The 27,486-nt window shown below is 45.3% G+C and overlaps 1 protein-coding gene across 4 annotated transcripts in view; it reads right to left on the reverse strand.

The window, feature by feature from the left end:
* TTI1 (TELO2 interacting protein 1) overlaps positions 1-27,486 on the reverse strand; it is a 171,463-nt gene that overhangs the window by 65,578 nt on the left and 78,399 nt on the right. For all 4 annotated transcript variants that reach the window (XM_085619197.1, XM_085619199.1, XM_085619198.1 and 1 more), the window contains exon 6: positions 12,703-12,907. In XM_085619197.1, the coding sequence (XP_085475323.1) occupies positions 12,703-12,907 (205 nt within the window). The remainder of the gene's footprint in view (positions 1-12,702; positions 12,908-27,486) is intronic.

The raw sequence follows: 27,486 nt of genomic DNA on the forward strand, positions 1-27,486 counted from the left end.
TATTGGCTATGCCAATGCTTGTTTTGAGTGAGTGGCTCGTGCAGGTATGCCACTGTGAGGTAGAGATGCTGCGAGTGCTTTTACAGCAGCCCCTGTGACATTGTGCCTCTCCAAAATGTATCTTGGGGTCTGGTGTAATACTTCCAGCCCCTATTCCCGTCTTCTCGCACCCAATGCATTCTTAAATGTCCCATATACAGCCGGGGTTGACACTCCTATTACCCCTGCCCTCTATTGACACTTTACCTGTCACGGATGGTGGTGTGGTGGATGTGGTGGTGGACGTGGTGACGGTGGTGGTGGACGTGGTGGTAATGGACGTGGTGGTGATGGTGGACGTGGTGGCCGTGGATGTGGTGGTGGTGGACGTGGTGGTGGTGGTGGACGTGTTGGTGGTGGTGGACGTGGTGGTGGTTGTGGACTTGGTAATGGTTGTGGACGTGGACGTGGCGGTGGATGTGGTGGTGGTGGAGGTGGTGGGGGTGGACGTGGTGGTGGTGGACGTGGTGGTGGACTTGGTGTATGTGCATATACATTCCTATGACTGAAATTGTATATGACGTCAATTTTTTTTGTGTTCAACATTCTGGCCAGCGTTTTCTCATGTGCATAGACATAAATCACAAAACCCGTAATGTGTAAAAATACTATAATATTCATTCTACACAAAACATTATACAGCAGTTCAAAAAAAGAGGTTGGAAAACGTAAAAGTGAAGGACACGGCGAAAAGTCACACGGTCCCAGACCTAATGGAATAAATTAAAATTTACATTTTTTGCACATCACTCGGACTAACGCAGGAGAGAGGCAATTTCTGACCAGAGTGTGCGTGAGTGCGTGTCTGTGTGTGCGTGTGATGCAGAGAGGGTCACAGTGTGGATTCGGCATACTTGGTCCTGATGCTTTCATGCAAAAAATGAACAATGTGTCATGTCTGGAAGCGGGCGCGTTGGCATCCTGGCAGTGCCCTCCTCCATTGTATGGTGAGGGGGGAGGGGGCAGTGGGGTGTCCAAATTGTGTGTATTTGACATCAGAAGTGGCGCCCCCTCCCTTGTCCGGATTACAGAGGACCCCTGGGTGCATGCAGGGCAGTCGAAGAGCCCCGGCACTCGTGCCCAGTGCCAGCCCCGTGCCAGCCCCGTGCCAGCCCAGGGAGGGGGCAAGAAGGGGCCCCCGGTACACCTTAAATTCCATGACATCTGTTCACTATTATACAGTGTGGCATTTTATATGGACAGCTAAATTAAAGACAGATTTTTGCCAGAATTGCAGATACCAATAACGTTTGATGGCAGCGGGTGGTAGCTTTGTACAAAAAGGGACATAACAGAAAAAAAATCTCAACTAAATATATTCACAGCTTTTAAGCTGGAGCTTCTCTGACAATGACGTAATTAGAACAGACATCTTAAACTTAAATGCATAATATTGAATTGTACTTAAAACAGATATGTTCTCTCCACGGGTTGAAACGGTATGAAAAAATGAGTTTATATGAATGTTCATATATCGCCGAAGAACATTATCACATACGATCTTAATTCAATGTTCAATATAGCGCGTAGACGCCTCGAAGCAGAGCCGTGCACTGTTTTCAAGCACACTCGTGCTTGTGGCACCATCCGCCTTGCGGGAGCGAGCAACAGCCAATTAGCATGCGCGCCGCTGCTCGCTCCCGCAAGGTGGATGCCACCTTGTGTGCTTGAAAATGAGCAGAGCGACGGCTTAAGCGAGACCTTAAAAGGCCAGGTAAGTTTGAGTTCTATTTGGTTTGGACAACTTTTGTGCGGTTAGTATTGTGAGGCTTTCTGCTCTTTTAGAATATAAAGTGACGTTATTATGAAGAAAAAAACGAAGTGATGAATGGATTTCAAATGTGAAGAGAAACCATTTGTCTCGATTTCTTGTAAGCATAATAGGAATGAAATAAAACACTGCAAGCGAAATTTACAATAACTCCAAAAGAAAACGGATTTCCTAACGCAAATCGGGTCAGACGGCCTAAAATTAAAGTAATTTCATGCCATCTCATTCTCTAAGGGGGGAGAGAGTCTTGTATGCGTATCCGATAATGTCTTCCTTTCTCCCCCACTTCCTCCCTCTTGAGTGTTGCCCTCCTGTTTATTGACTCGGTTCAGGAGCCGTCAACACACTTGCCGAAGCCACGCTCCTCCGGAAGCATGGCGGAAAGAAAGGGTCTGCCGGCGTGCAGGAACCGGAGCTGGATCTTCTCCTGCCATCTGGAATCTCTAGAGTGGGTCAGGAATCCAGGGGTCCTGCTTAAGGTGCTGGCGTTTCAGCGTCTCTCCTGTCCCGGCGGCCTGTAGTTCCCAGACACCTTCTCCTCTTTCCCTGGCGTTCGTGTAGTCCAAATGCACCAATCCTCTTCTTGCTCCTCTGAGGTTCCGCCTCCTGTCATGGTGTGACACGCAGGTCGAGTGGATGGTCTGTCGCGTCTTGCGCTGCCTGTCTTCCTGTTTGGTCCTAATGGAGGGATCGGCCCTGTAACACAGAAAGGGCGCAGTTGACTCCCGGGAGGTATTTTGTATAGTTTGTAGGATCAGATTGGTGACAATCAGTTATCATCCATTGTTTCCAAGCTTCTGAGGCGATGGGACAGAGTGGCACTGGTAGAGTAATGCAATGCCAAAATGTGTGTATTTAGAATCTTATTAACTGTCCCTATAACAATCCATCAAACAGGAAGGCAGGTGGGTGAGGGGAAACGGCGTTTACTCAAAAGTATTTACTTTGCATTACATTTTCCAAGCCTTTTTTACATCGTAAAGACTGTTGGCACACAAGTCTTGCAGAGGCCGCCCCCGCAGGGGGCTCGAGGGCCGGCGCCATAATGGCCGCCAGAGCCCGGGAAGGAACAGGAACTGGTTTTCACCAGCGGGAAGCGCCGCAGGGCAGAATGCCCTGAGGCCCCCGCCCTCTCCCTTCCAAGAACAATAGGAAGGGGAGATATAAGACGTCGCTCCCCCCTGTGGCAGCCCACTTGCATATCATGGGAGCTGGGGGAGCGGCACCAAAGATTTTCAAATGGAAGATTTTGACTCGGAGCAGCTGCGGTATCCACCATCATGACCCACGCGATGAAGGTTTCAAACCAGCAGGAAAGAACAGAAGGTGCCAGGTGTCAGAGGACGACGTGCCGAAGTGTCCCCACCACGGCCGGGGCACAGAAGGTCGTGAAGGGATGGACCGATGTCAAGACACGCGGACATAACCCCCAGCTCCCCAGGCAGTACGGCGAGGCTTGCAGCGCCAGAAGCGACGGCAGGGTAAGGGCTCGAGGAGCGAGGAGGGGCGGCGTCTCTGCCGGTCTCCGTGGCAATATTGTAATAAGTTGTCCTGCCCTGCTTTTGTTCTATGGCGCAATGGCGATGTGCGAGCTATGCAAGTGTAGGCAAATGTGGCATTAATACAGGATGGTGGCTCAGCGAGCGGAGGGCTGTTATGTGGACACATGTGCGCTATCAAGAGCAGCGTCTGCCTGACACGTGTTTACTGTGCTTCATTTTGAGTGGAAATATAAGTGTCTGGCCCCCTTTCTGGGAGGACACTGCCCTCGAGCCCCCTGCGGGTGCGGCCTCTGCAAAAACGCACGGCCGTCTCCTTGCACTTTCACACCATCCCGTGCGGGGACAACTCGAAACGCGGCGGTTGGGCAACCCCTCCTGCCTGCCCAGCCCTCAATCCGAGCCTCGCGTCACCCCCCCCCCCCCCTGCTTGCCCTCGGTCGGGCACACGGAACAGAAATGTGACTAGCCGGCACGAGTTCCTCGAAACCCCTTCGACCTTTACCCCGAATCTGAAAGGATCCCAACGAGATAAAAGTCGATAAAATTAGAGCTGAGTGCACCCTAGTGACCCGCAACCGTAGACTTCAAATACGGACCACTATATGGCATCTTAGTATTTCCTGTAAGAAGAGGTGACAAAGTTAGCACGCTCTAAGTTATTTTGTGTAAGAGTGTCGCTTCCGAAATATCTTATTGTCACAAAGGACGCGCAAAGTTGCAAAAAAAAAAAAAAAAAATACTAGAATCTGGTTTCTATGGGTGTGTGGGGGAGTAGCGAAGCAGTAAAAAGCAGGGCGCCTTCCCCTCCCGGAAACAAATTCTTGAAGGGCTTCTCCGGCTTTCAAGAACCAGGAAGAAATGCGGCGTTTAATTAAAATTCACCCGGGGCCGCGATGCAGGACGGGAGGTTCTTTAACGCTGGCTCGAGATGAGGACAGCCCTGAGGAAAGGCACCGCGCGCTCGCTGTCCACCTCTGATCACACCAGTAATATAACTCCGATTGGTACCGCAACCCAGTGGGCTCGGCTGTGTTAAGAATTGTTCGGCCTCGACGGGCTTAGCACAAAAAAAAAAAAAAAAAAAAATATTTATATATATATTTGCTGAGGTTCAAGGCAACCCACGGAAGCGCCACACTCACAGTTACGGACGCAAAAATAGTTCGCCTCGAGGTCGCGTCCACATCCTGCGATGCTGGGCAAAGCAATAAATCTCCCCGGGCCTGAATGTGTAATGAAGATACGGGGCCCATGTAAAGCGCTCTGATAACGTCAGGTCGTGTTCGCGCTGTATTAAAAAAAAAAAAAAAAAAAAAAAAAAAAAGTTTGTCCCCATGTCCGGATGTGTAGTGTAAATACGGTGCTCAGGTAAAGCGCTCCAATACCTTAGGGTCGATTTCGCGCTATATAAATATACAACACAGTAATTGGGAGAAAACACTTTAAGGTGCCGCCAGAGCTTGCAGCGCCTCTAGGGTACTGATTGCTAGCAATTCTTTCCCTTTGACTGTATGGCTACTCAGCTATCAGTCAACAGCACCGTTGGGATGGGAGGTGCGGTACTCCAGTACCTGTTCCTTCCCGGGCGGCCTCGGCAATATCAAACACTAGTGCACGCCCGCGAGCGCCTGCCTTCTTCTAAGGTGTTTTTAAAGGAGTCTTTGAGCCGGGGACCCCCACCCCACGGATGGGGATCAGAGGAGGAGATGCCTGTAGGTAACGAAGGCAGCCCCTGCATGCGTGACTGAGGGCAGGAAGTTTAGGGGGTGTTGCCCACTATTACTGCCTTGAGAAACACTTCTTTTGTCACCTTGCTAAAGGCTGAGGTAGGGTAGACAAAAATGAAAGGGGGATGGGCGATACAGAGCTCCATCTGCGGTCTGAATGGTCAATGGGGAAGGAACTCGGCTACCCCCTTTGTAACTTTGTCCATCCGTCCCGGTCAAACGTTCTGAAGGTGCCGCAAGAGGGCGCAAAACACATCCTTGACAGCAAATAATTACGCTTGACAATAAATACTTACAGGCGCAGGGGAGAGAGCGAGAGCTCAACCTGTGGCGCGGTGATAAACGACGACCGTCCGCTGCAGGGATTAATATGTGGAGCCTCAGCTCGAAAGCTCGGTCGGCCTATGCGTGAGCGGGTCACCCATGTCAGCTTTTGCTTTGCATTCTGGACCTTGGAGTCCTTATTTTATACGTGATAAACAAGGCTAGATGTCACAAAGTACAAAGGAAAATCCTGAAGTCGCAAATGTATCGCCTTAAGTCGAATCAGGGGTGTACGGCAGCCCCCTGGGGTGCAGAGGACCCCACCATTCGCATGTGCTCATTCAGCCTTGGTCTTACAGCCGTGCGATTGGGGGTCCCGGGCTCAACACAAAAAAAAAAAAAAAAAAAAAACGCGTGGCGGCTCGACAGCCTTTCCAGGTTAAAACCCATAAACCCACACCGGAGTCGAGATAACAGGTCCGTGTGACCTGTAATATATAAAAAAAAAAAAAAAAAAAAAAAGGACATGCCCGGGTGGAAGGTATTTGGGTGCCCCGGTGAACTGCGTTTCGTTCCCGCGGAAGTGTCGAGGCAAAGGCCACAATAATGGAGGAAGGGCGTATTGGTCCAAGTGTTATAGCGCGCAAAGGTTTATTATATCGTTTGCGTTATTTAATTGAATTGGGAGGACCGGGACAGTTAGCTAAAAGAATGTCCCAGCAGTGGCTTGATTTAGTTAAACACTTGCTCATAAGATCACGCTTAATAGTCAAGGGTTCAATTCCCGGCAGCGGCTTGACATACCATTCCTAGCTGTTTAGGATCGCCATGCAGTTATGGTGGAAATTCAATGAAATTATTGTCAAAAAAAAAAAAAAAAAATTGAATGGGTCTGCCTTCAACCCAACTTGCGCACGACCTAGCGATTGCCGCCTTGGGTAGGGCAATCTGCAAGCTAAGTAGTGCCCAGGGTGGCCTGGCACGTTGCGCACAGGTCGCCCATTGTACCGCATTGAGGAACCCATAGCGATACGAAGGTTAGGTTCAATGCGCCCCCTGGTAGGGCCACTCGGTATTTTCACCCTCCCACGGTTCAGTGGACTGGATGTGAGGAAAAGGTCCGACGCGAGAATACCACAGCAAAATGCAGGAATAAGGAAAGGTGTAGCGGTAAACCAGTGGCGCTTGACAGAAAGCAAGCTGTTGTTAATAACAGGGTTTAAAAAAAAAAAAAAAAAAAAAAAAAAAACAGAAAGTGGGATGTCAACTAGTGATTTCACCCCCGGGGAATAAGATCAGTTTGGTTTGGATCACGGCATGCAGCGCCTCGGGTTAGCAGGCCTGCTGCAAAACCCACACAACAATGAATTACCGGATGGTTGTGATGACATGAGCAAGATTATACATGCTCTTCACACTTGATCCAATCCTGTTGGCGGGATAGTAATGAAGACCCCATCCTGTGTACCACAGTCAATAGGTACCGGAAACCGTAGTAGCAGAGCCTGGGAGAGGTAGAGGTCAGGGTGGAGGTGCCTACCGGAGGAGCCTGCCAGGAGCAGGGCTGAAGTAGAGGATGGGATGTGAGCAATGTAGATTGTGTCATGCCACCACAAACTGTAGCTGACTGTCTCCCAATTTTTGTTTCATGATTGGCCCATGGTGTGAGGAGACAGCACTGTAAGACTCCGAACAGGACGCAAGTGTCCCGCCCCAAAAATGGAAAAAGGCGTGGAAGGTTTGGAGCACCATGGCGTACGGATGGAAGAGTACCATCGGAGCCTACCCGTCGTCAGCCACGAGAGGTATGACCCATTGCGGGGGGAGACAGTAGTGTCAGGCATCAAAGTGAGATGCAGGTGTGCCAGGGCACTAACGGCAAAGACGGAGCAGAGCGCATTATTGCAGTTGTGGGAAGATTGCCGTCGGAGCTGACCAGATTTGGGGGGAGCCGCAGGAAGACGTAAGCCTCCCTTGCGGCGTGGCGGAAAAAACAAGTGTATTGGTACTGTATGGGAGCACACCAACAGGGCGGTGTGCAGAAGGAGGGCCACTCACTTTGGGATGCCGCACGGCAGGGTGAGTGCGCCTGCCGGAAGCGGGGTAGCAAACGGAGACGGCGCTCGCAGCCCAGCCCCCGCCAGAAGGTGGGGCACAAAAGAGACTAACAAGGTAGCGAGTTGGGGGCCTAACTCCGGGGAAAAGGCTACCCCCCCACACGCAAAGGGGCGTGGTAAACAACAAAGAACAATCTATGAGCTGTCAGGGTGATTTACGACCCTAGGAGTTGCAAATGAGCAAAAAGACAAACCAGTGATTTATGGCCAGCCGATGATTTATGGCTGATGATTTATGATGCTCATGCGGAGTGATTTATGACAGCCGAATGATGACAGATTGTGACAGAATGATTTATGGCCTACCGATGATTTATGACCCAAGATGTATGACCCATGATTTATGATATGTAGGCAAAATGATAACGAAAATTATGATGGCTTGTGATAGAATGATTTATGACCAATGATTTACGACCCATGATGTTGGGCTGCTGATTTATGGGAATCAGGCAGAATGATTTATGGCAACAAAGTAAGGGCCAATCGCGGCAGAATGATTTATGATGCAGAATGATTTATGGCCCATGATTTATGATGTCCAGGTGACAATGCGTGACATCACATTTGTAATAACGTGTGACAACGATGTATGACCCCGGCCTCCAATGGGTGGCAGGGGGAGTTGTACTTGTGTAATAAAACTGCGGCCAACAATTACCACCACATACGACGATTGTTGGCTGGTTTTCTAGTAATGCAGATGCACGAATATGGTATGGTTCCTGGAATGGGCGCAGTGCGGCCGTTATTGCAGAGGCCGCCCCCGCAGGGGGCTCGAGGGCCGGCGCCATAATGGCCGCCAGAGCCCGGGAAGGAACAGGAACTGGTTTTCACCAGCGGGAAGCGCCGCAGGGCAGAATGCCCTGAGGCCCCCGCCCTCTCCCTTCCAAGAACAATAGGAAGGGGAGATATAAGACGTCGCTCCCCCCTGTGGCAGCCCACTTGCATATCATGGGAGCTGGGGGAGCGGCACCAAAGATTTTCAAATCCCACCCACCCACACCTTGGGAGCAGCAGTGTCGCAGTGCTGACGAAAACCAAAGGAACTACAAAAAAAAAAAAAAAAATGTCTCGGAGAGGGAGACACACCGGCATACGGTGTGTGTGAAAAGGGCCACTCACTTTGGGATGCCGATCGGCAGGGTGAGTTGGCCAGCAACTGGGGCAGGTAACGGAGACGGCGCTCGCAGCCCAGCCCCTGCCAGACGGCAGGGCACAGGACAGTCTTAACAAGGTAGCGAGTTGAGGCCTGACTCCGGGTAAGGGACTGCCCCCGCACAACAAGAGCACACACGGATTGCAAATCTAAATGGCGGAAAAAACAAGTGTATTGGTACTGTATGGGAGCACACCAACAGGGCGGTGTGCAGAAGGAGGGCCACTCACTTTGGGATGCCGCACGGCAGGGTGAGTGCGCCTGCCGGAAGCGGGGTAGCAAACGGAGACGGCGCTCGCAGCCCAGCCCCCGCCAGAAGGTGGGGCACAAAAGAGACTAACAAGGTAGCGAGTTGGGGGCCTAACTCCGGGGAAAAGGCTACCCCCCCACACGCAAAGGGGCGTGGTAAACAACAAAGAACAATCTATGAGCTGTCAGGGTGATTTACGACCCTAGGAGTTGCAAATGAGCAAAAAGACAAACCAGTGATTTATGGCCAGCCGATGATTTATGGCTGATGATTTATGATGCTCATGCGGAGTGATTTATGACAGCCGAATGATGACAGATTGTGACAGAATGATTTATGGCCTACCGATGATTTATGACCCAAGATGTATGACCCATGATTTATGATATGTAGGCAAAATGATAACGAAAATTATGATGGCTTGTGATAGAATGATTTATGACCAATGATTTACGACCCATGATGTTGGGCTGCTGATTTATGGGAATCAGGCAGAATGATTTATGGCAACAAAGTAAGGGCCAATCGCGGCAGAATGATTTATGATGCAGAATGATTTATGGCCCATGATTTATGATGTCCAGGTGACAATGCGTGACATCACATTTGTAATAACGTGTGACAACGATGTATGACCCCGGCCTCCAATGGGTGGCAGGGGGAGTTGTACTTGTGTAATAAAACTGCGGCCAACAATTACCACCACATACGACGATTGTTGGCTGGTTTTCTAGTAATGCAGATGCACGAATATGGTATGGTTCCTGGAATGGGCGCAGTGCGGCCGTTATTCAAAACGCAAGAGAAATCCACGCATTTGAGGGCAATTAAAAAAGCGGGGTTGGGCAGGGTCTCCCCCCAAAAATATAACATTTTCAAAAAGTTCCAAAAGAGAAAAGGACAAATGCAATAAAAAATGTCTTAACAATTAATGAATAATTTTTGAACAGTAGGTGGCAGTGTTAGACTGTGACAGGATTTCTCAGAAACAGTAAGCATGGTAAAAGTATGCGTGGCAGTGGAATGCATGGTGAAGGTGTTTCTAATGTGAGTGAATGTAAATGCATGGTAGTGGTATGCAATGTAAAGACGTGCATTGTGAAGGGAGGCGTGGTAATGTCATACAACCATGGGGGAGGAATCTGCAGGTAGAGTATTCATCAGAAAGACCTTTAAGGACCATTTTCTTCTGATGGATACTTCTAGCTGCAAATTCCTCACCTGCAGAATAGCTTACCAAGCATTACTCGAAGTAGGAGGAGGGTTGATGGATGGTTATATAAGAAAATCCTGCAGGACAGTTCTGACAAAGTAACCATCTCTGGGCTTCTGATTCCAGGCAGTAATGCTTGGCAAAAGCGTGAAGTGATGACCATGTGACTGCTTTGCAGATGTCTGCAATTGGGACCCCTCTTGCCAAAGCTGAAGTGGAGATTTAGCGTTAGTGATACGGGCCCTCATCCTCTTTGGAGGTTCCTGATTAGCCAAAGGGCAGCAGGTCTTGATGCAAAGGAGTATCCACCTCGGAAGGGTTCTTTTCTCCACTGACTTGCCCTCCTTGGCACTACAGTATCCCAAGAGGAGCTGTTCATCCAGATAAATGTCCTTTTTGGGGGCTAGGTAGTAGTTGACCCCTGCCCAGAATTCAACCTGTGCAACCGCTACTCCTCCTTAATGAGATAGGACAGGGGATAAAAGGTTGGAAGGGTGACAGACTGTCCTAAGTGGAAGGGTGTAACCAACTTTGTAAAGAAAGGAAGCCTGTTTCGCAATACTAACTTGTCTAGAAAAAGGGCAGTGAAGGGAAGATGAAACCTCAGCACACTCATTTTTCTGGCAGAAGTGATACCCACCAAAAACACTGTTTTCAAAGTTAACATCATAGAACAACTATGAAGGGGTCCAAAATAAGTCCCCATAAGAAAAGTTAGAACTAAATTAAGGTCCCAAAGAGAGTTAAAGGATGCAGGTGAGTCAACCCCTTAAAAAACACGCACAACAATTGGAGACTTAAACAGGGATGGCTGCTCAGGCAGATAGAGGAATGCTGACAATCTGCTATATACCCTTTAACAGTACCAACAGTAGGACACCCATGTGCAAGAGACAGTGCAAACTGAAGGACCTGAGGTTATCTGGCATGTAAGGGATAGACACAGTTGTCCGCGCACCCCACAACAAAGTTGTTACGTCTGCCAGATAAGACTGACTTAGTGGAGGGGGGACAAACTGAAATGAGGACGTCTAAAACATCTGGTGGTAGCTGAAAAGAGCTTGGATGTCTCCGCTCAATCTCCAGGCATGGGTCGAGCATCTGGAGATTGGGCTGCCTACTAGCTCCTCAAACTGGGGGAGTCGATCCGGTCTGAATGGCAACTTCTGCAGGGGACATAGCGGAGAAGCGCGGACGGTCTGTGTACAACCTCCTTCTTGTCCAATCCGGGGCTTTGAGAATTACTTTGGCTTGGTCAAGGAGAATCTTCCTCAGAACCTGAGGAATCAAGGGTATGGAGGGGAAACAAGTACTGCAAAATAGTGATTGTTAAGTGGGCAGAAAACACCTTTTAGTTCCCTTCATTAGCATATGTCTAGAAAAAAGCAAATGTGATAGACAAAATTAATAAATTCGGAATTATTCGTGAATTTACCTGTCAATATTAAGCCTACCTGGCACCCTTTAGTAACTATAATTTCTCAGAAAATACTGGATGGTTTTCCATCAAATCAGCAAAAGCATACTTTTGAGTAAGGTTATACTTTCATGCCAACTTTGTTCAACAGTTTTTGCTGCAGCAGTGAGCAAAATGTCCTTCGAGAGTTAAAATGGAATACAAATCTATTTTGGCTCCTTTAACTATTTTCCTTTACACAGAAACGCACGACAATTTGGATGCCTGAGTAAAGTCAGTGACAAATTTAGTTTAGATCCATCCATGGGCACCCACCGTACAGGCAAACCAAAAAATGCCTTTTAATGGAAAGGTATGCTGAACCATAACTACACAGTGGCAATTACTACTGGGTAATATGGTCAATAAAATAAGCATAATGTATTAGGGAACAAAGAGCTTTAGAATGGACTGCCTATTGTGGGCCTATAAAAACTTTTCACAAGGAGGTTGTGAAAGGCTTATGTCATGTTGAGTGCAAACAAGACTTGAACAGAGGCATGGCAAAATAAAAACAAAATATGTGGGAATTTTGTGTGGCAATTGGGATGGAACTGAAATGGAGGTTTGGTTCATCAGCACAGCAGTACTGTAAAACGGTGTTGATGTAATGTCACACGATGCAATGTAGTTGGTGTTTGCCTCTTGTTCACATGACTATGCAGAACATAAGCTACTATATCCTCTGAAGGGCACTTGAGTTGGGTGCCCCCTCTTAAGCATCAAACTTCTCAAAACACCTTCCATAACATCACCAAATAATGACACTTTATTTTAGTGTAAAGTGGACAGCTCGGACTAGTTGCAATATTTCTTTGGTGCACCCCAATAAAATGTGGAGCAAACCAATATGAGCAAACAAAGAAAAAAATAAGTGAAATAGAAAAAGATCTAAGGACTTGGTCTCGGGTAGGGCAGCAATAAAAAATGTAAGCACTGGGAAGTGCCGGTCCTCAGACTAAAGATATGAATGTAACAAAGAGTAATGTACGGCGTAAGTGTACAGACTGCAGATACAGATCTGTGGGTAGGAACACAATGGCGCTGTCCACTGGCAGTCATTTGAAACAGCTAGTAAGGGCTCTTTCTAGTATTCAACAGTAGACAGCATTATCACTAATGTGGAATGAGGGAAAGGCATTGGAACTATCCGAGTGTCTCAAAAAGCGCAGGCGTGAAACGTTTCTACTACATCGTTACTCACCCATATCAAGCTTCTCGCAGAGAGAGCCCAGACCTTGTAGGACAGCCAGCTGCAGTTTAAAGGCCAGTGTGTGGCTGTAGATTGGTCCAGCCCGGGCACTGACTGGGGCCTGAGCAGCAAGGGAAGCAATCAGTTTGGGCAGGACGTCCTTGGAGAATCGGCGCCTCAGGAAATCTCCACATGTCTCGCCCAAGATGCACAAAACCTTGGAGATAGGGAAAAAGAAACACAATGACAACTTATATAAGAAGCACATTGTGTTAAAACTTAACATTGTATACTGCTTTCTTTCAGCACAAACTCTGCCAACTTCTATGAAATCCAATGCCCAGCCGAAAAATGAGCATTTAAACTGATGCCAATTACGACTACATCAGACTTCCCCTTCCCCTTCCCCTTAAACTACACTCAGAACAGGGGCTCAACCCAGATGCAGAGGCAATCCCCTTTACTCAGAGTTATCAGTAGGACTATACCAATGCATCCATTTAATGTGAGCTATACAAGGAAAATTAAAGGGCACTGCAATCTTTCAATACATAATATAACAGCAACACCTAACTCTACCCAAAGATGAAAACTGCACATCTCTCTCATCATTATCCAGTATTAGACGAACCAACATTATTCCAAAGGAAATCAGATTCATCTCCTCTACAGAAGAACAAATAAAATATGCCCCCTCTTCCACCCAACAGTGGTTCTCCTGCAAGCGCTTTTGGTCTTTCCTGTACTGATCCACCACTCTGAACAGTGTCTTGTTAATCAGTGAGGAGAGAAATTCAACTACAACACTCCATTCTTACAGACCTATTCTGGCCCACCACTGCCAGCCTGCAAGACATTTGGAATCTGTTTTAACATTTTAAAGGTCTTAAATGCAGCAATCTTAATGCACTGATAGTATCCTTCTGCCCTTAAGTGGTCAAAGTGTTACCAACAACCTTGACACTGCCTGACTGAAAATCTAGAGAAAAATCCAGAGCAAATCATTAATGCTAAGCGATCAAACTCTTAGATAGTGTCTATGCATCGAAGAACATCTTCGTCACTCCTCTATTCCAGGAATGATCTAAAGTCGTTTCTGTTCAGCCAATGCTAAATAGCTCTTGGAATGTGCACCATATTGTCCCGTAATCTCTCAATAATGTGTTTCGGCCACTAACACAAGAGTATCAAACTCCTGTAAAGAGGGGTGTGGAATTCCTATAGCCCGATGTCTGGGATATATTGTTTGGGGTCAAAGACAACAAGTTTTCATGTTTATTTTGTCCTTGGGAAAAACAGGCCGAACACCCGGCAGCAAAAAACCCTTTGGCTGCCAGATTACACTACCACAGGGAAGGGCATTATCTACAGTTAAGGTAATGTTTGTGTACATATGTTGATGCTCTTTGAACTTGTATTTATGGTTCATAATAGAAAGCCTTTATTATTACGGTGAGCGCTCTAAGGCAAGGCTGTAAGTTCAGACTGCACTAGTGATAGTGGTTCCAGTATAAAAATGTAAACACACGTTTTCAAAGTTTAACAATATGAGGCTACGTATAATGCTTCCAGGATGCTCTCTGATTAGATGCAAATATATGCAAAAGCTTGAAACCAATATACCAAAATAAAATGTTCATAAAACAAAAATATAACTAGGAAAAAAACGTTTGCTAAACTACTGTGAAATTTTAGGTACCATTTCAGGGCTCGAGAAATCTACTTGCCCACTTGTTATGGCGAGTGACATTTTATCAGGACAACCTATTTTCAGCTGGGAAAGAACAGGTGTTCTCTTCATTTATAAAGTGAATGAGCAATAAATATATGTTGTAATGTTATTCCATTAAATCTTCCTGTGTTTGACATGTATGTGTTCTAGAACTGTTAAGTTGCTCTGACTCATTAGTGGAACTTTGGTGGAGGAGACTAGAGAACTGAGCCAGAGGCGGTTGAGTGGCTGAGCTGTTTCTGCCTGCTTAACTTATGAATTAACTTCTATAATGAAAAATCATTCCTGCATCATCTTCATTTAAGAATACACATTTTAACACTGGCGACGACTGGGAAAAAGAACAGCTTAACTCCAGCTTAAATGGTCAAAATCCAAGTTTTATCAAGAATCCTTCGAAGGACTTCTACAAGCCTGCCTCATCTTTCTATGAATCCTTCATCAAGGAGCTTTACAGCGATAGGAAATGGTCTGGTGTGGCTTTTCTGCTGAGCAACTACCTTCAAGTAAGACTTTCCCAATTTAAAAGCGCATAAGACTTTCCCGTTTTAGAGCGCTCCTCTTGCTCAAGCATCGCTAGATTTTCTATTTAACAAACGTTGCTACGTTTATTCATAAGCACCGCTGGATTAGCTATTTATTGTTTGTTTCTACCCTTAAACTATTAACTATATTATCGTTCCCCACGAGGCCTCCCCATTATTTTTGTTAAAAATCACCTTGCGCTTCTCCTGAGGAACTCACGCGCCCATTCTGCATTCTTTCTCATTCCTTGTGACGTCTTGACCATCGACGCACAACTCTTTCAGAAGACACACATCTCGTTGAAACACAGCGTTTACGTCCTCCATGTTCATTGTGAACGTTTGGAACGCAACACCCACGCTCAACGTAACTCATTGTGCTTTATTACGTAGCAACCTCATATACTCTAAGCCGCGCTATATTGTTTGAATGCTTCACTGCATATTTCATATAGCGTGTCAAAAAGGAAAACAAATTTCTTGAATCTTAATTGCTGACATGCACAGCTTAAGGTTACACATACTATTTGGCTTGTCCACGGCAGCGTGTCTCAAGCAGTGGGAAAACATACTCCCCTTGCTAACACGCACAGCTTAAAGTCTCTCTCATAACTATAATCTTCACGTATGAGGAATCTGGTGCTTACAACCTGTTCAACTTATTTTTATTTTTGTGTTATCTCCTTTACCGCGCTGATGCGCACAGCACCTTCATTTAAAAGACATGTCAATTTCATCTAATCTACAATTTCGGCACGCTGACATGCACAGCTTGGTTATTTCTTGAACAATTTTCTCTCATCAGAGCGTGTCTGGGACAGTGGACATTACATATTTATCGCTGGCACGCACAGCTATAAATTTTTCTTGCTGACACGCTCAGCTTTGTTATTTATTGCTCAGTTTGGCTATTTATTAAAGTGGTTTAACGCATACAATTCCTTTATCTAAGGTGACGTGTTTTGAGCAGTGGAAAGAACATTCTCTACTCGCTGACACGCACAGCTTCATTATCAAACTGCTTTACACATACAATTTCTTCGCTTAAGAACAGTTTGCCTCGGACAGTGAAAAGAACATACTCTGCTCGCTGACAAACACAGCTTCGTTATTTACTGCATAATTTTTTTTTCTCTTTCCTAAACTATCTTGATTTAAGCCATGCAAAAATGTCAGTGCGGCCCCTTTTTAGGTCTCGCCTGACCAAGCGCATGCACTGGTCGGGCGAGACATTTAGTAGGTGGGTTTTGAAAGTGCTACCCACATTTTTGTGCTGGCTACAAACTTGAGTGCACGATGGCGTGCACGCGCACAGCTGCTTCCCGCATTCCCCCCTCCCTTCTCGCCCAGCCATCTGCCTTTCCTGCGCCAGCCTTCAGCACCATCTCCGCCCCTCCCCCCGCTGCTGTGCGTGCATCCCTAGCCTGCTTTAGCGCGTCATCACGATCGCGATCACTTTCGCTTTTACGGCCGATGCTTGTTAATGCTTGTTTCTTCTGCTGAATGTCTCTCGCTTTCTTTCTTTGACTGCCTGTCTCTCTTTCTCTTCCGTTGACTTTCTGTCTGCCTGTCTTTTCTACTTGGCCTCGCTCCTCTCTCTCTCTCTTTATGCTTCTATCTCACTAACCACTGCCTGGCTTGCCTCTCTCTGTGACTGCCTCTCTCCCTCTCTTTGACTGCCTGTGTCAGCTTCTCTCTCTCTTTGACTGTCTGCTCCCTCTCGCGGGCTCTCTCCCCTCTACAAGCCCGCCTCTGCCTCGCGCTCCATGCCGCAGTCTCTCCCTTTATCTTTCATTTATGGCCGAGGCGCCACCAGCCAGAACCAAATTGTATTGCTTTAGGTGCCTCACATATCATGTTATGTATAAATTACCTGACTGCTCAGTGTCTGTCATATTCTGGTTGACTTTTCCTCCCTTTGTGCATTCCAGCATGGACGAATAACACGCAAATGACTACACCTGCCATATTTCACCCTGACATTACAACTATTATCGTCCTGCCATAAGTTTGTGATTCTGTTACAATGGCATAGGTGGTTGGATGTTTGTTAAAACACTCAACAAGACCACCCATGATATCAGAATTTATTTTATTGGGCAATACCATTGCCTTATAGTTACTACTAAGCCTTCTGGGTCCTTTTGGGTTATGTTTCAACATATGAACACTGATGTGTACAGTTAAATATATTTTCAGCATTGGTCCCCTCTCCTCTAACGCGAGTGGAGGCAGTGCTATAACTTATGTTTCAGAGTTATTACCATCTAGGTACTCTTAGTATTTCTGTTTTTCAGTGGGCTATCTTTTGCATGTTGCATGCTTGGGGAAACGCTATGCGCAAGTGCAGTGGCATTTATTTGAAGCTGTCTCAAACAATAATGAACATTGAGTTAATTATTATTGTGTGTCCATCAGTGGAACATCATGTTGCACTGATGGATATTTACACTTTGTTTCGGCGCCTTTTTTAATTAACTATTTATTCCTCTAAATTGAGTGGTATATTCAGAGATGATCGATCTTGAAGGAACCGAGGGCACCTATTTAGAGCATTCGAATGAGCAGAAATATGATAATCTCACCATGAGGATAGAGTAATTCCCATTCGTTTTAACTCTACCTACTGAAAATCCCAATAAAATGTTAGTCTACCAGTAGGTAGTTTTAACAGTTTTCCCCTCTGCATCTCACATTAGATTTATTCCCACACCAGAATATTCAGGCCCCACAGTTACATGGTGGCTGATATTTCCACCTCAGAAGCCCCCCTGTCTCTCCGGGTTATAGCCCACATTAACAGACCATTTCTACCAATGTGGGTAAGGGCCCACGATGAAGCATCCCACCCCAGGGTGGTTGGGAGCATTAGTCCCAAAAAAACAAGATGTATTTTCCCCTACATACCATCTCCTGAGACTCTTATCACTGTTTCTTGAGCACCTAGCATTTACTTTGGGCCCCGCCAATGCATAGCCAATAGGTCTTGCCTTTAGGACATTATAAGTGTTTAGTTATCCAGCACAATATCCTTGATTAAACAACATCAAGTGTTGCATGGCTAAACACTTAAAAGGTCCCAAAAACGAGACCTTCAACACATGAACACGTCCTTGTGTAATGTTACTGGTGCTGTTGTCTGCCAGTTAAAAAACTGACAAACGAGTCACTGCAAAGTTGCATCAAAAGCAGTGCTGGGTGCTATATTGACGAGTTAAGTTTCTTCCCCCCCACCACAAGCATTGGCATAGCCAATAGGTCTCGCTTTGGGACCTTAAGTGTTTAGCCATGCAACAGTTGATGTTGTAGCACCAAGAATATTGTGCTGCATAACTAAATACTTATAAGGTCCCAAAAGCGAGACCTATTGGCTATGCCAATGCTTGTTTCCTACAGTCACCAGGTGACCCACCCATGAAAAATTCAAAATAGAAGAACGTTTTTGAGCGCTACGCTAGTGTTTGTGGTACTTCCCTCAGTACTGAAAGGAAAACAGCTTTGCTTATGCACTGTCTTGGGTCGGAAGGTCAAGATGTTTTCGATCATCTTCTTGATGTTCCGGATAGTGCTTCAGCAAATTTAAATGAATTTGAAATGTGCATATTCAAACTTGATGCTCATTATTTACCGAAAGTTAGTACAATTTCAGAACGTTATTTTGGGAGGAGGATGCAAAAAGAAGGGGAGAGCATTGAGAATTATGTTACAGATTTAAGGTGTCTAGCTTCCACTTGCAAATTTGGTACATTCATAGATGAAAGAATAAGAGACCAATTTATGCTGGGTTGTGTATCGGAAAAGGTGCGTGATTAATTATGGCTTAAGGATGAGCCTTCTCTTGATGAAGTTTTGGTGGTAGCTAAAAGGATTGAACACTCCCTTGAGTGTGTTAAAGAGATCAAGAAAGATCTCAGTAAAGATGTTACAGTTGTCAACACAACCCCGAATTTCAATACTAAGTCAAAGGACTTTCAAATCAAAGCCCAAGGTAAGGACAAACAAGTGAGTAGGTCTCAAATTCAGTTCAATAAAGATAGAAAATGTTACAGATGCAACAATGCTGGTCACTGGGCTAATGATAAATCCTGTCCTGCTTTTAATGCCATATGTACTTATTGTAAGAAGAAAGGACACTTTGCTATTGCCTGCAGGAGCAAGTCCTCTAGGCAAAGAGTCAATGAAATAGGACACGAAGTATCTGCTGATCTGCATGATTTTGAGTGCAGTCAAATTATTTTTCAGGTAGGGAGTGATGGACGGTTGGATTATATTCTTGTGGAAGGTCAAAAGACGAAGGTCTTATTTGATTCTGGTGCAAAAATCACTATTGTTTCAGGTAAATTTTATTATGATAAATTAAGATCCAAAGTCAACCTACTTAAAGCGGATATTCGTCCTACTGCATATGGCGGGGACCCTATTGAATTGCGTGGTTATTTCATTGATCTAATAGAATATGAAGGTCGCTTCACCTCAGGTAAAAGCTATGTATCCAAGAAAGGGGACAGTATCATAAGTTGGTGGCATCAGAAGGATCTGGGTGTTCTGTTAGATCCTAACAACACACCTCCCATAATTCTAAAAGACAGAGAAGCTGTTAAGTTAGTAAACCATATCTCTCCATTACAAGCTGATCTTACGAAGGAATACCCTCATGTTTTTGGCGACAAACTTGGTTGTTTGAAGGGTTACTGTCATAAGATAAAATTGGCTCCAGGGTCCATTCCTGTTTCAAGCAAAGTACGCAATGTTCCCTTTACTGTAAAGGAGGAAATGCTTGGTGAGTTAGAGAAGCTTAAATCACAGGGTATTATTGAAGAGGTAGAAGGTACGTCCTGGTTGGCTCCAGTTGTAGCAGCCAGGAAAGCGGATGGCTCTTTGAGATTATGTGTTGATCTCAGGCAGCTTAACAAATGTGTGCTGGTGGATAAATACCCACTTCCCAACATCTCAGACCTTATGAGCATGGTGCGAGAAGATGTTCAGTATCATCGATTTGACGTCTGCTTATCATCAAATTTTGCTAGATCAGTCCTCTAGAGATTTAACTGCTTTCGTTACACCCTTTGGGACTTTTAGATTTGTCAGATTACCTTTTGGCCTTGTGTCCGCTGCTTCAGTCTTCCAACGGGTTATGGAGAAGGTTTTGATTAATCTCCCTGGAGTACGTGTTTACCAGGATGACATTTTAGTCTATGGTTGTGATAAATCTGAACATGGCAGTAGGGTCCGGCAGGTGTTGGACAGACTTTCTGCACACAATCTTACCCTAAAACGTGAAAAGTGCAAGTTTGGTCTTGACAAGATAGACTATTTGGGCCATTCTATAACGGCTTATAGTGTAGTTCCCAAGGCTGAGTTAGTTAACACCATCAAAGATTTAACTGCACCCTCATCCAAAGAAGAACTCATGCGCTTCCTAGGGATTGCAGAATATGATAACAAATTTGTAAATTTTTTTGTTGCGGAATTTACTTTCAACATGAGAAATTTACTAACAAAGTGGGTATAGTTTGAGTCCCGCCTTGCCTTTGCTGAACTGCACCAGTCTTACCTGCTCCTTTCTACGGTCCTGGGGACTGCGGCACTGATCTTTTGCTCCTGACTGCTCCACCACTCAAACGGTCAGAGGGGACCGCATTACCTAGCATTCCACTCGTGGCGCACGGCCACCAGCGTCACCAGTTGGCGCTTCAAAGGCGGCCGGGGGGTCCCGCAGCGCTGGTCCCGCCTTGCCTTTGCTGAACTGCACCAGTCTTACCTGCTCCTTTCTCCAGTCCTGGGGGCTGCTGCGCTGATCTTTTTCTCCTGACTGCTCCACCACTCAAACGGTCAGAGGGGACCGCATTACTCAGCATTCCACTCGTGGCGCACGGCCACCAGCGTCACCAGTCGGCGCCAGGAGGCGCTTCAAAGGCGGCCGTGGGCTCCTGCAGCGCGGGTCCCGCCTTGCCTTTGCTGAACTGCACCAGTCTTACCTGCTCCTTTCTCCGGTCCTGGGGGCTGCGGCACTGATCTTTTGCTCCTGACTGCTCCACCACTCAAACGGTCAGAGGGGACCGCATTACCCAGCATTCCACTCGTGGCGCACTGCCACCAGCGTCACCAGTCGGCGCTTCAAATGCGGTCACGGGACGGGCGCGCCGGGGCCAAGGGCGGGCCCGTCCAAGCCCGTCAGACTGACAGAGGCTGGGCTACCTCTCTAAGAACTGGGACTTGAGGTATTTGTAGACCCTCTTAAAGACTTTCCTGTGCAGACTTTATGTTTGGTATATTTCCTGCGTAGCGTTTTGATAATGAGTAAACGTAAATACATCACAGGGCAGGGGGTGGTGGGGACTTTAGATGCATTCATACTGAGAGCTGAATCAGCATTGGTTCATGAGATAGAATTAACAGAGCGTAGGTTGTCATTAGTGCCACTGCCGTCCCAATCTAAGACAACTCAGGATGCCCCTGCTTCCCTTTCTCTGCAGCCCAACAATGCAACTCTCCCTCCGATTAAAACTGCGTCAAATACTGTAATAGAATCCACTTCTTCCCCAGAATCATAAAGCATACGCAACAGCCCTCCTGTAACAGATAATGGGCAGGAAATTGTTTTAAACCGCAATACCACTCAAGAGCCACCCATTAGGAAGGGGAGGGGCACACAGAGACCAAACCTCAAAGCAGATTGCCCAAGGATTACCAGACGGGAAAAAAGAAATAATGTTAGAGATATCAGTCAGGGATCTACTATCCAATCGCACTCAATGGTAGCAAACAGTCCATCACCCCGATCACAGGAGGATGAATTATTGAAAAGGATGGAGGTGATGATATCTGTTTTACTAGACCCACTGGCCCAAAAACTGACTTCAATAGAGGATAGGCTTACGAAATTGGAGGGGCCAGTCATGAATATCATTGATGATGTTAAAAAGATAGCCAATGGGGGGATGCTAGAATAACTAGGGGACTTTTAGGAAATACTGTAGTGGCAAATAATTATACGATGGGCGTGCCTGGAGACCAGCAGCTGACTTTATGTCCCAACTCGAATACTGACACGCTTAGAGATCAGTCCCAGAATCAGCCCCTCACTCAAAGATCTTTGCCTCCCGCACCCCCTTTACTTAATCAACCAAGGCTACGGCTATATTCTTGGGGATCAAATCTTGGAAGTAATCAGGGCCCTAAACCTCCCACCACGGTGCCTACAACATCAGAAGGAACTGCATTGATACATGGGGCGGGAGTATCTGCATCTAAGCATACCTCGGGCTATAATCAGAGTAATCAAGTTATTTTTAAACTCGAACTTAGATCTCCCACCCGAAGCCACACCATATCCGATGGTTTTGGCTAATGTCCCGCCTCTCTCCCATAATGACGGTGAGCACTGGTCTATTCTAAGGAATAAATCGCTGCATTTATTATCTGGTAGAACTGGGCTGACCGATGCTCTCTTTTCAGAATTCAAAATGGTACGGCAAATACCTTGGGTTGGTAAGTCTTTCAAGTCCCTGGGAGGAGACTGCGTGGTCTTAACTTTCAGGTCACCCAGATTAGTACAGTCTATTCTCGACGTTGCAGGGACTTAGTTCATCTCCCCCCATAACATAGGTCTATTGACTTTAGGGTACTTTTATCAGCCGCGCAGATTTCCGAGCGGATTACCAAGAATTAGCCCTGTTAGGGAACTACCCCTAGGGAATCATTGCCCTAGATACTCTATCCCAGTTAGTAATCGCTTTGGCATCCTCAGTACGTTAGATGAACAAGACCGACTTACTCCCCCCCAAGCCTCTCTCTAGAAAATAACTGTTGTAGTGTCATGATTTACAAAGACAACAATTTTGCAGCCCAAGTCCAACAAACCCTTTATACTATGGAGGCTCGTGACACGGCCCCTATGTACTCTAGTACTAAGGCTACTTATGAACTTAGAAGTACTGTCATGACAGAACAGCTTTCAATCAGTAGAAATTGTGAATTAGTGAGTTTATTAGATACACCATCCCAACATGTTATTGTAGAGAAAGTATGTTGCGAAATAGCATCCTGGAATATTGCTGGTCTGTTGTCTAAACAGTCGAATCCCCTTTTCGGGGAATTCATAACGACATTTAATATTCTATGCTTGCAAGAAACGTGGGCTAAGGAGCCAATTCATATTAATGGTTTTAAGACATTCCATACTCCAGCTATCGAAGGGCTTAGCGGTAGAGCAAAAGGGGGCCTTGGCATGTACATATCAAATAGGCTGGAAATGAAAAAGGTAGAGCTTCTTAACCTTATTATCAACTAATGCTAATCCATGTTGACGGTAACTATTGCATACTATTGATAAATTTTTACAACAATATATCTCTGGCCTTAGTGAGAGATGTCTTAATGCAATTACATAACAATCTGCAGTCTGTACATAGGAAAAAGTATAGTGACATGATGTTGGTCATGGTAGGTGACTTTAACTGTGCACTTTGCCCAAGCGAAGGAGGGAAAACTAGTGGCGTTGTGCCAGAGGATGGTATTGGCAATACCCATTTCCGTCATTCCCCATTGGGGGATTTGTATAATAATTAGATTTTTAGCATGAATCTGGGTTTTGCTAATGAATGAATCAACAAACCTGCACCTATGCCCCAAACTTTTAACGGTAGAGGTTGTCATACAACCATAGATTACATTCTTATATCGAATAGCCATGCTCATAGACTGAATTCATTTCATGTGGATGATAATTCTCTGAGCGACCATTACCCTTTGTGTCTCTCAGTTTTAACACCATCTAATAAATTACACAAGCAAGATGTAACAGACCAGATTTTGTCAGACATCACTATTAACAAGATAAATGGCTATACCTGCGTTGGTCGAAAGTGGACCCTGTTGCTATCACTAGAAAAGTGATAGGCAAGTGTAGCTTAGCCATCAACACGTGTTTGGATGAGACAGTAACTTCAGCTGGCATTCTTTCGTCCTTTAAGTTAATATCCGAGGCAGTAAGGGATTCACTATCTGGCTCAATGAAAATCAAAAAAGACCCTCGTGGTTGGTTTGATTCGAAGTGTACTCGGGCCTACTCCAACCTGAAAAGGGAACTACACAAGGTAGCCAAAAATGTCAAAAAAATAAGGAGGGTAAGAGGGGAATATAGAGTGGCCCACAGAGAACGAAAAGCCACAGTGAGAAATGAGGCCTGGGAATCCGTCATGAAGCATCCTTAAGGGGTGATAGTGCGGCTTTTTGAAGGGTGAGAAAAACACCTTTTTTGAATTCTAGTGAGGGGCCCTCTGTAGAGGTCGCTATAGCCGAAAACCAGTGGAATGACTACTTCTCAAGGGTGTACAATGTTGATGGAAATATTGTTACCACCTCAGAGAGTACTCATAGGGCAATTGTTATTAATCCTGAGACCATGTATTCTGAGCTTAGGTTTACACTGGAGGAGGTAACCCGTGCGCTTGATACAAGCTCAGGGGGGGAAGGCTCCGGTCCCGGATGGGGTCCCCATAGATCTCTTTAAATTCAACACTAAACTATAGGGACCAATTATCACCCAGGTTTTAAATGCTAGCTGCCTCGCCACCTTTCCAACTACATGGGTGGAATCTACCATCGTTCCAATTTTGTAAAAGGGGGACCGTCAGGATCCAAAGTGCTATAGACCTATTTCTTTATTGGATGCTCCGACTAAAGTAGCTGGACGCATAATACTGGAACGTCTAAGTGAATGGGCTGAGGAAAATAACATCCTGGCCGATATACAATATGGTTTTCGGGCTGGACTGGGGACAGTGGAGCAGTCTTAATTTATCTATTTTAGTTGGAAAGTATACGAAAGTGAAAAAAGGTAGATTGTTCTTGGCATTTGTCGATCTTACCGTTGCCTATGATTCTGTGAGACATGAGGACTTGTGGGCTATCCTAGAACAGCTAGATACACAAATAATCCTCTTTCTCAGACGCCTATACTGTGATGCTAAGGCGCGAGTACGTTTTGGCACAGGTGGAGAACGCACGGCCCCATTTCCCATTAGGAAGGGGGTCAGGCAAGGTTGTGTCCTGGCCCCCTTCCTTTTTAATCTTTATATTAATGGTTTATGTGAAGCATTAATTAAGGACAATCACGACTTCCCACAAATAGCTGAACGCCCCATTCCTGCACTTCTTTATGCAGATGATTCAGTTTTAATGTCCTGCACGCAAGTAGGCCTACAACGGGTTTTAAATAGTTTTACTAAGTTTATGGGTCAACTGTATCTTAAGGTGAATATCTCTAAGACTTACATTATTAGATGTGGGCCCGGGAGTCACATATGTAGGGACATGTTCCTGGATGGCCAGAAAATAGAGCATACTACAAGCTTTGCATACCTAGAAATATTGTTTGATCGTAATGATTCCTGAACATGAGCCATCACCACAAAAAAACTTATAATGGCTAGATCAACGATGCCCCTCGCAAACGTTGCAAGGAAACTAGGGATAAGACCACCGTGGGAACTTATACAGATTTACAAAGCAAAATGCGTCTCTGCGGCCATGTATGGAGCGGCAGTTTGGGGCTTTGCGGAGACTCAGTCGCTCCAAACGGTGGAGAACATCTTTTTGAGATACATCTTAGCTGTCCCTAGTAGCACGTCTGCATATGTCTGTCAATCAGAGCTAGGTTCGCCATTTATCTGAGACCTGATAAAAATGGAGCCTATCCTCCTATGGTACAGAATATGGTCCAAACCTGAGACCAAGCTAAATCAGGATGTTTTAGCAGACAGTTTAAAACTTGAAGGAGCGCTACTGATACCATGGCTGATGTTTATTAGAAATGTTATGTCTGATCTCGGCCACTTGGAATATTACAATAACCCGAGCTCTGTGCAGTCAATCAGTAGAAAGGAATTTAAAAAACAGGGACTACTTCATCTGGACTCAATTAGAATGGCAACCAAGAGTTCAAAGCCTACTGTCCAGTATAATCAATTGATTTTATCCTCTTTTAATATGCAGTCTTACTTACTGTTTGTACCTGGTGGCTATGTCAGGTTCTTACTAACCCGTTTCAGATGTAATATTCTCCACAAGGCTAGTGAGCTTCCCAGGTATGAATTATTGGTCGCGAACATTAGGACTGTGTCCGTGTGACAACTGTTCGGATCAATCGACAATACATGTCTTGTTATTCTGTAGACTTTACAGTAACCTGAGGAGAGTCTGGATTGTCCCGATTTTAAAAGAGCTGGGCCTGAGACAATACCGTCTTGCATTGCTTGTGCTGCAGCTCCTGGACAATGTACACAGAGCCTGGAGGATAGGCATGTTTTTAAAAAAAGTATTTAGCCACAGGAAAACTATCATTTTGTAATCATGGAGACTATTATGATTGTTTGTATGTCGAAATTTTAACTTAATTATGTATAGCTTATAATATTTTATAGTTTTAACGAATGAATTGTTTATATGTACTTTTATGATTCTCTCAAAAAGCAATCGAATAAAATCTCTTTGAATTGAAATTGAGTGGAATAAGGAATGTGAGGAAGAGTTTGTTGAAATAAAGTGTAAATTGTCCAATGCCCCTAAACTTCGTAATTTTGATCCTTTCAAACCTTCTAACATCTCTACAGATGCAAGCCTGAAGAGTTTTGGTGCTGTTTTGTATCAAGGTGGCACAAGTCCAGATAACACCATCATGTTTGCTTCAAGGAGCCTTAAAGGAGCTGAGTCTAGGTACTCAGTCATCGAGAGAGAAGCCCTTGCGGTCTATTGGGCCGTTAAAAAGTTTTTCAAAATTCTTTGGGGTACTTCTTTTGTAATCAGAACTGATCACAAACCACTGTGTGAAGTATTTTCCAATAAAGGTATTGACTCAATGTCACCAAGAATCTCTAAGTGGATTGTTGGTTTGCAGGGCTGTGATTTTTGTGTTAAGCATATTCCAAGTTCAGAGAACTTTGTTGCTGGCACACTTTATAGATTAGTTCCTATTTCTCAATCTGATGACCAAACTGATCCAACTTTCAGTCATTCTCATGATTTCGTTTGCGAGATTGACAACAAAATAATTTCTCAAGAACGTTGGCGTACTGCTTGTGATGAAGATGAGGTTATTCAGAACTTAATGAAACTCATTCATGAGGGTTGGCATCATAAGGAACAGGGAGGTCTATCTGTAAAAGATTTTTGGTGTGTGAAAGACCAGCTGTCCTGCTGTGAAGGAATGTTGTGGAGAGGTCACAGGTTAGTCCCTCCAATTAGTTTAAGAAAGGATTTGCTGGATATGGCACATGATGCACATTTAGGCATCTCTAAAACTAAAGAGAGAGTGTGCGTTCTACTTACTGGTGGCCTGGTATGGATCTACGGGTTGAGCGTCTTGTTAGAGAATGTGTTCAATGTTCACTTATTGAGAAAAGTCTAAAGGCCAGAACTCAACCGATGGAAATGAGGTCTCGCCCCAGTGGTCCATGGAAGGATATTGCTTTTGACATTTTGGGACCTGTGCATGGTAATGGGTTTGATACATATGTAATTGTATATGTAATTGTATAT

The sequence above is a fragment of the Triturus cristatus genome, chromosome 7 (assembly GCF_964204655.1).
Source record: "Triturus cristatus chromosome 7, aTriCri1.1, whole genome shotgun sequence".
Lineage (NCBI taxonomy): Eukaryota > Metazoa > Chordata > Amphibia > Caudata > Salamandridae > Triturus > Triturus cristatus.